The sequence below is a fragment of the Leptonychotes weddellii genome, unplaced genomic scaffold (assembly GCF_054177405.1).
Source record: "Leptonychotes weddellii isolate Sample4059 unplaced genomic scaffold, ASM5417740v2 HiC_scaffold_6898, whole genome shotgun sequence".
In the NCBI taxonomy this organism is placed as follows: Eukaryota; Metazoa; Chordata; class Mammalia; order Carnivora; family Phocidae; genus Leptonychotes; species Leptonychotes weddellii.
Window position 1 is genome coordinate 1 of NW_028038369.1, and position 8,842 is coordinate 8,842.

Here is an 8,842-nt window from a genome sequence, read left to right on the forward strand (position 1 = left end):
TCAGCCTAATACCCTCCAGTTCCATCCATGTCGTTGCAAATGGCAAGATTTCATTCCTTTTGATGGCTGTGTAATATTCCATTGTATATATACACCACATCTTCTTTATCCATTCATCTGTCAATGGACACCTTGGCTCTTTCCATAGTTTGGCTATTGTGGACATTGCTCTTATAAACATCGGGGTATTTACCCCAAAGATACAAATGTAGGGATCCGAAGGGGTACGTGCACCCCGATGTTTATAATACTGCATTTTCTATAATGAATAGGTGACAGATACCTCAGAACACACCGAAACATCTGACAAATATACATTTTTTTAGACCTTCTATTGATAATTCTTCCCAACAAAATACACTAAGATAGGAGGGACAGTGTGATGCTCACCATGCTCTTTCCTGAGGGTCACTCAACACATCATATGCTGCTTGGATTAATTTAAATTGTTCAGCTGCTTCTGCGGCATTATCCAGATTTTTATCTGTTAAAATAAAGTCACAGATATTCAGTCATCAAACAGGTAGAGGACAGAATCTAAAAGGGACCTCTTCCATCACAAATGCCATAAATAGATGAGGAGTGTACAAAACAAAGAAAAACAATCAGGGAAAAGCAAAGAGATCCTGGTGAGAGTTGATAATCAGGGTATGTGAGAAGTAACTACTTGAGTAGAAATTGCATGCTTTCCCCTAAGCCTTGGTGCATCACCCAGGACCCTGGGTGCAATCTGGATATCCACAAATGGAAAACCCTGAGTAGTATACATTTTATTTTTAGAAAAAGCAAAATATATATATCAAATCAGTAACAGAAGAACTGTTACTATTTAGTGCTCAATTATGTTTATTGTTCGCATGGTCTTTATGTTTTCTCTTTTTTATCAACATAGACCAAAATAAATCTCAAAAAGCTTTAAAAATATATACTAATTATTCTTCTCTTAGCTGTGCTTCCTTAACTATGAATCAGAGAGCATCTCTGCCTCAGGGAGGTAGGCAGCTTCCAAGATGGCCCCCAAGGATCCCCACCTCCTGGCATTCACACCCTGTGGAGCCCCTTCATAGGTCACCAGGGTTGGTCTGTGTGACCAACAGCAGGCAGTAGAAATGATGATGGCACGCTAAATTACTTCTGAGATTAGTTTATAAAAGGCTGCAGTTTCCATGTTGGGCTCTCGCTCTCTTGGATCACTCTGGGAGTAGCCAGCTGCCACAGCAAGAAGACACTCGGGTGGCCCACGTGGAGAAGAACAGAGGCCTCTGGCCCACAGCCAGCAAGGAAATAAGGCCTGCCACTACCATGTGAAAGAGACTGAAACGCGGATTTTCCCAATGAGGAACCCTGAGCCCAAACCACCCAGCTAAGCCACTCCCACACTCTGATCCTCAGAAACTGAGTCCAATATAATGAATGTTTGCTGTGTTCATAGGTTTAAGCCCTAAGTTTTTGGTAATTTGTTATGTACCGATAGATACCTAATATACTCAGAAAGTAAAATATTTTCAATCTACTCTGGAGCATACCAAAATCTTATAAGCTACAACTCAATACTTGCCCTCTAAGAGGCCAGAGGAAAAATAGGACAGAAACACATTCCCTAGGAATAATCTTGCAGCCTTAGAACAAGACCGTTGAAGGCATCCTGCCTCCTCTTTTTAGGTACCATCACATTGGGTGTCCAGTCCTTCAGGCGATTTTCTGCTCGACCACTATCACGGACAATACTTTCTCTAGTGCAGCAATTTGCCATAGCTCTCTTTACTAAGATGCTTTAACCTAAAAAGCTTTCAATATCATTTTAGAATCATGGTAACTTTAAATCAAAAGAAAAAAACTCTTCCATCCCCGCAGCCTAGCTGTAAATGGCAAGTAATACAATGCCAGTCTAAATCCCCGTCCACAGTGCAGCCCCTCTGAAGACAGCCAATGGTTATCTCAAAGTCCACCTTTCCCCGGGACTAAATATTCCCATTTCTCATGACACACCATAATCCTCTACTTCTAATGCAGTCAGAAACAGGCACCAATAATCAAGGAGCCATTCATTACTTCCTCTTCTTCACACTCTACTTTTAATCACTAGAGCTCATTACGTTAACTTTCCACAACAGCATCACGTTACATCATTCTGAATTTACAGCTGACAAAGTTTCATTCATACTGACAAGCCAAGTGGTAACTATATAACGGACTTTTTAAAAACTCTGATAGAGCTCTGGATCCATTCTGTGGCAGACATTGAAGGTTAGTTCATCCAACACCTCTCCCCTTTTCTCTTGCAGCCTCTACTGTGGAGGCTAAGCTCAAGGACTTGCTTTCCAGCCTCCCTTGCTGCTAGGAATGGCTATATGACACAGCTCTGATCAATAAGGAGGTCAGCAGAAGTCTATTAGTGTATTTTCTTTCCTTCCTCTTTCTTCTTGTCTTGCATGTGGACATGATGTTTGGCGCTTCAGCAGCCATCTTGAGACTGTGAAGAAAAAGCCAAGAGATTCAGTGATATTAAGGAACAATGCCAGCAGGCACCTACCTCCAAACCTTCTTGCGGTGAGAGAGAGAAAAAAAACCCTTTATTTATTGGTTAGGTTTTCTGTTATTTCCAACTAATACTACCAAATTCCATCTCGTTGTGGCCCTGTTGCAATCAGGTTTTAGGTAATACAGGACACTCAGTGCCCTGTTGCAATTATTTTAAATTTTGATCCCCACTCTGTGAAAGATACTACTAGCTGCCTACCCAGTGTCTAGTCTCTTCTTCTTCCTAACAAAATCCTGATTTTGTTCACATTAGTAATGTACCCAGCTAAAAAATTCACCTCCCCAGACTTTCTTGAGGTTGGGGAGATCAGGTGACCCAGTTTTAGCCAATGAGAGAGAAGCATACACCTACCAAGTGAAACTGCCCAGGAAAAATTGTATTTTCCATATGAAAGAGATGGGCTTTGGTGGCACTCACCTTATGGCCTTACCTCAGCCCAAAGTCAGGGTATAAAGCCTACAAGTGATTATGAGGATTGAGACAGAGACTGCTAGTTTATTCTCTTCTTCCAGGAACAAGCGAGACCTGACTTTGTGGTGGGCACCTGGTCCCATTATAAAGCCTCCATTTCTGTCTCCTTTGAAGCTTCGCATGACTGGGACTATGCTCTGATGTGTAACACCTGTAAGAATGTTCCATGCCTGCTTTCAAGAACTTCCTTACAAGGCAACTAGCACGCACTCTCTGTGCCTGCGCTATCCTTTCCTCCTCCGCTCTGCTCCCTGGGACCCCCAACGGCCACGCTGGCCAGTAAGTGAGGGCCCACCTGAAAGGTGCCGAGCAGAGTCCACAGGCCTCCTGGAGGAGAACTGCTACACAGCTGCTCGCCTGCCTGTCTCTGCACCTCGACGTGAGAGCAAGAAACTTTGAGCTCTGAGGCTTACTTGCTTACACTTGGTGCGAGCGCTCAAGCCTTAGGATCAGGACAACGGAGGTCTTTGATGGTCTCATCAAGAGCTGGAGCTACCAAGACGAGTCCCCTCTGGATTTCTTGCTAGGTGAGAAAAATAAAACTATTTGGTTTAGTTACTGTCGCCACCTTCCTGTCACATGCAGCTGAACACAGTCCAGATATGCCTTCAAGGTGAGAGTCATGATTTCTACAGCTTTCATGATTCAAAAATACTCATGATTTCTACATCTTCATCAAATCATTCATAAACTTTGTCATAAATAAAAAAGCAGAGTCCCAATTAAGGCAGAATGGCAGAAAACGCCAGCAAATAAATCTTCCCACATAAAACAAAAAAGGTGACTGGGGGAGGTATGTGGGTGGTTCTTCTTCACCTTTTAATCAGTACTGTACTTCGTTGTCCTGTTTCTTCCCACACCCTTCCTTCCTCCTCCAAAGAAGTTTGGAGAAAGCTCAAGCTTTTAAACGCAGAAAGCCCATCAATGTACCAGCTGAAAATAAGATCTAGCCTCTTACTAAAGCGTCTTTCTTAAATAAGTTTTTCAGTCTGTCATATGGCTTATTTCACTTAAATATACCTGAACTGGTTGACTATAATGTTAAACTGAGATCTAAACACATAAGTGCAGTAAGTTAAGGGGCGCCTGGGTGGCTCAGTCGGTTAAGCGTCTGCCTTCGGCTCAGGTCATGATCCCAGGGTCCTGGGATCGAGCCCCACATCGGGCTCCTTGCTCGGCAGGAAGCCTGCTTCTCCCTCTCCCACTCCCCCTGCTTGTGTTCCCTCTCTCACTGTCTCTCTCTCTGTCAAATAAATAAATAAAAATCTTAAAAAAAAAAAAGTGAAGTAAGTTAAAAAGCAATAATAAAGAAACAAAAAGCCCACATTTATTATTAGCCACACACAAAGGCCACAGGTATTGCAAATCCAGTCATCAAAATCTAAAAGGCATTCTCACACTATTCTTCGTGCTTTTCTCTCAATCCACTCACACACTCTTCTACTCCCTCCCAAACTTTTTTGCAGTGCCTTCTGGAAAATTCCATGGATTGAGCCTTTTAAGTCCTGCCTTGACTGAAGCCAGGCTCTCTGAGAGCACCACTTCCCTGCACGGCTTCCTTCTTGGGCTCCTTCAGCCACAGCCCTCATATGGCAGGTCTGGGGCTGGAGCTGGCGTCCTCCTACCTGCTGGTCCTTTACTCACCCCCAAGGGCACACTAGCATTCCTTCCAGATTCATACCATTGGCCAACCCCACCTTCTTCCCCTTCTCACTGACTTTGGGCTGAGTTAGGGCATAAGGTGAATGCCACCAAAGCCCATCACATCACTCAACCACTCCCCCTTAATTCACTGAGAATTCTGGCACTTGACTCAGGAGTTTCCATTCCCAGGTCCTGTGGTCATCATGGTGACTTGAATGTACTCTGACCTCCTGGTCTCCCTACTTCCAGTCTTGCCTACTCCAATCCACTCTCTCCCACATGGCCAGAGAGATACCTGACAAACAAAAACCTATCTTTCCCCCTGCTTCCCACTGCCCTTAGGTTAAAATCCAATCTACCTCATCCAGTTTACCCCAACTTCCCAGACCTGGCTTATGCTTACCTGGTCATGCTCCCCTCTTTGCCCTTCCTGCACTGTCATGCTTTGTCTGGCCTCCCTCCACCTGTACTCCCTTCTTTCTGGCTTTTGGTCTTGCCTTAGAGGTCACTTCTTCAGGGATGCACATCTATCCCACCCACACAGAAACCCAGTCCAGGTCAGGCACGTGTGCTCATAAGCATCTTGTACTTGCCTTCATACCACCCTTATCCCTCACCAGACTGAAACTACCTGTTTTCCTGGGACTCCCTGATGACTCTACATGGCCGCAGAGCAGGGACCATTCCTGTCTCATTCACACAGTAAAGTGCTCACGGCAGTCATCAAATAAAAGCCTTCCTTTCATAAGGAGTGATCTCACTAGGAAGTAATGTTGACCCTACTGAAAATTATTTTCAGTTGCTAATTAAAAAAACCAAAAAACAAAGAAATACCTTTAACAATGAAAAATGAGCAGCCTTTCTTTTTGAAGTTCAAATTATTCTTTGAAGCAAAGCCCCTATGTTAACCTCAGAAACATTTAACACAGGACCTTGCACATAGAATGAATTAAACATTTGCTGACTGCTGGACTTAACAAGCTAGCACAGCAAAATATATCAAAATCATGTGTCGCCTGTAGAGTATGTATCCTTTAAATGTACAGGCATCTTCAAATCAAAAGATATTTAGGATGTTATGATTTATGATGACATTCAGAGAAGACATTCACATTTCGTTTCTAACCAGTTTGGTTTCAAAATAGTTAACTGATGTTTTAGTAACGTTTACATACTTCTTCCTTCCTTCCTTGCACTGATTTCCAATTAATCACCAAATCTGATCATTTTTCCTTCATAGCATCTCTTCAACCCGGCCTTGCCCTTCCCTCCCACTGACCCCCAGCCCGGTGTGGGCCCTTCCTTGCCATGGTGGACGCTACCTGACTTCTGTCCCCGTTCCTCTTCAATCCACTCAGCCGCCCCCACAGTATCACATCAAGACATCTTCGACCCTCCCTTATTGGAAATACAAATTTCACAGTCCTTAGCCTAACATTCAAGACCCTTTACAATCTAATCTTAAAACTACACTCAAAAACATCTTCATATTATCATCAAAATTATATATGCATTTGGTCACAAGCATTAATCCTCTTCCTCACACTTTCCCAGCCAGAAGAGTCAAGGAATGCCTAACTTCCTTCTAATTCCTAACTCAATCTCTGATGACAACCCCCATTCCTCTAAGAATATGTTTCTATACTATTTTTGGATTTATTAATTTTGGATATAGCCACTGGCTTCCTGCCGTGATGAATGTTTAGCTTACTTACTTCTTCCTTTCCGATATATATCACATTTGTTTAGTTCCTCTGTTGGTAATCGTCACTTTAACAAACCCATACCTTTATTTCTTGTTCCACCAACTATAGACATTACCTTTTGACTTTGGGTCCAGGCCCTTCCTTCAGCTCTTCTCTCAACCCGTATTTTCAGATTTCCAATTAATACTGCCATCAGTCAAACTGTCACCTGGACCACCTTTTGTCCACCACGATGCTCTTCCCTCTACTCTTAAGCTCACTTTTCCAAATTCCATTTCGCTAGGATCCAGCTAAACATCTAGGCTCCTCTGCCAAGGGGAAGCCTCGCTGCCCCTCAGGACATAGTGAAAACTCCCTCCCCTGAATTCCTGGGGCATTTATTAGTTGTTTTATTAACCCAACTACCAATTATGTAGGTTGTGCTATTTTGTTTGCACTTGTATTTAACTTTTCGTGGTTTACAGCATGTTTTCCCAGAGATGTCTTAGCATTTCAGAACCTTACTATGGTGACTTGTACATAGCAGAGATTCTATAAACATGCTAATATGTAAACCTCTTATAAGCCTCAAAAAGCTGATATTCAACTACAGCCTTAGTTTCCCAGTCTGAAAGATCAGATTACTTCACAAAAGTCACACAGGGCTGAACTGCCACCAACTAAAACATCCAAAGGAAGCATACTTCTAAGTACACATACAAACTTCCCTAGGGGAAGACACCCAATTAAAACTTTCAATCTGCAAAACATCCGAAGTGGAGTACAGAGGTCTGTGTTTCAACAGCTTACTGGGAAAGGGAAGGGGGTGGGAAGCACAGCTATTTAAAAGACAGTTTACTAGCTTCTTTGTCTTAATTTCAATAAGGGGCCATAAATTACACTTGGGTAGCTGGGATTCCGTGATGAAGTTAAGGGCTGTTGAGCGGCAGAGACTCAAGCAAGGGCCAAACTCGAGAGCTCAGGACTCCTGCTCCTTCGGTGGTGTCTGCGAAGGGGTGGGAAGAGCGGGTGAAGTCGCTAGAATGTGTACTCCCCATCAGGTGCCACTGCGGGTAGCGTCGGGGTGGGTGAGCAGGGGAACGTCTGGGGAGGGACGGGCTGCCCCGGGCTCGAGTGAAGCCTGGGGTGAGGGATGCGCCCGCCGACGGGCGAGGAGGACGCCCGGCGGGAAGAGCACTGCGCAGGGCACCTGGTCGGGGACCCGGGCGGGGTTCCCAGGGCGAGGGGAGTTACAGGGCGGGCAGGTCGAGACTGGCCAGGGTCCCGGAGTTATTCCGGGAAGAGGGGGGCGAAGGGTGGCGGGGGCCCGGCTTTTGCAAGGGCTGCGACGGTTGCGGAGTAGTTACCCGGGTGCCATTTCAGGGCCAGCTTCCGATAGGCCTTCTTGAGCTCCTCCTCGCTGGCGTCGCGCCGCACCCCCAGCGCTTCATAGTGACACTTCATCGCCCGGCCGGGCAGGGGGCTGGGGCCGGGGCCCGGGGCGGGGCCGGGGCCCGGACCCGAGGGGTGGCGGCGGCGCTGCTGGTCCTCTTCGGCAGCGGGAGCCGGGCACCCGCACCGGGCCAGCCAGCGAGCACGGCGGCGGCGGCAGCGGCGCGGAGTGGCGGAGGCGCGCGGCGGCGACAGGCGGCGCGGGCTGCGGCACGCGGGCGCGCGGAGGGGGCGGCGCCGGCGGCCGCGGCTTCGCATGGGCTGGGGGAGGGCTCGGTTCCCGGAAAAGCTGCGCGAGAGGGAGGCGGGGCCTCGGCGGCCGGGAGGCGGGGCTGCGGTGGGATGGAGGCAGGGCCACGGCAGGTGGGAGGTGGGGCCGCGGCGGGATGAAGGCGGGGCCCCGACAGGTGGGAGGCGGGGCCACGGTGGGCGTCATTGTGAGGGGCACAGTAGGCGGTCTGTGTAAGGAGCGCCAACTGGGCAGCCCACCTGAGGGCTGATAGGAGTCTGATGGGAAAAGATTCCGGAAAGCATCTTGTTTTCTGAAGACGATTTCTCAGTGGAGTCCCGTTTTTCCAGATGGCAACTCGGGCTCGAAGTGGTCGAGTGGTTTGCTCCCGAGTTTCCCCAACTGATCGATGGCAGGATTCAGGTGAACCGAATACAGGATTTAACTCTTCAATTCTCTTCAGCTGCCACTTATCGAGATCTCTAATACTGTTCATCCTGACCAATTTGCAATGAAATAACAGTAAATATGATACCTTAAACTGGAACAATTTGAGAGAGCATCAACACATTTTAAAATAACATACCAAATGTTTTACCACCGATACGGATAAAATTCTGCTGACCCATCCATCCATCACTCTTTAACCCTAACTTTCTGGCTTCTAATCCTACATTTCCTAGATTGTTAAGAATGCAGTTATGGGATAGTATTTAACTAGTTTTTGTTGATCCAACCGATACACTGTTATTACAGGATGGAAGATCCCTACAACTGTTCCAATTTGATAAGGTGTCAAAATAGTATCCTAATTGTCAT

At 46.3% G+C, this 8,842-nt stretch overlaps 1 protein-coding gene across 3 annotated transcripts; it reads right to left on the reverse strand.

Moving 5' to 3' along the window:
* Window positions 1-6: 6 nt before the first annotated feature.
* LOC115941652 (uncharacterized) lies at window positions 7-8,054 on the reverse strand. 3 transcript variants are annotated; one of them, XM_081811296.1, is made up of 3 exons: window positions 7,710-8,054; window positions 391-484; window positions 7-168 (listed from the first exon to the last, which is right to left on the reverse strand). In XM_081811296.1, the coding sequence occupies exons 1-3, from the start codon at window positions 8,050-8,052 to the stop codon at window positions 114-116; spliced, it is 492 nt and encodes a 163-aa protein (XP_081667422.1). In that variant the 5' UTR covers window positions 8,053-8,054; the 3' UTR covers window positions 7-113. The 3 variants fall into 3 exon arrangements, 2 of the variants coding, with proteins under 2 accessions (XP_081667422.1, XP_081667423.1); XR_004076390.2 differs by lacking the exons at window positions 7-168; window positions 391-484; window positions 7,710-8,054 and adding exons at window positions 2,057-2,473; window positions 3,427-7,699; XM_081811297.1 differs by lacking the exons at window positions 7-168; window positions 391-484 and adding an exon at window positions 2,057-2,473.
* Between the last annotated feature and the right edge of the window lie 788 nt (window positions 8,055-8,842).

Bases quoted from the DNA above. Each gene is read 5' to 3' on its own strand.
- LOC115941652 (XM_081811296.1), bottom strand. From the start codon at position 8,052: ATGCGAAGCCGCGGCCGCCGGCGCCGCCCCCTCCGCGCGCCCGCGTGC. The intron at 485-7,709 runs GTAACTACTCCG...TTATTTTAACAG, and splicing joins GGCCCTGAAATGGCACCCGG to ATAAAAATCTGGATAATGCC. The intron at 169-390 runs GTGAGCATCACA...TGTTTATAAGAG, and splicing joins GACCCTCAGGAAAGAGCATG to CAATGTCCACAATAGCCAAA.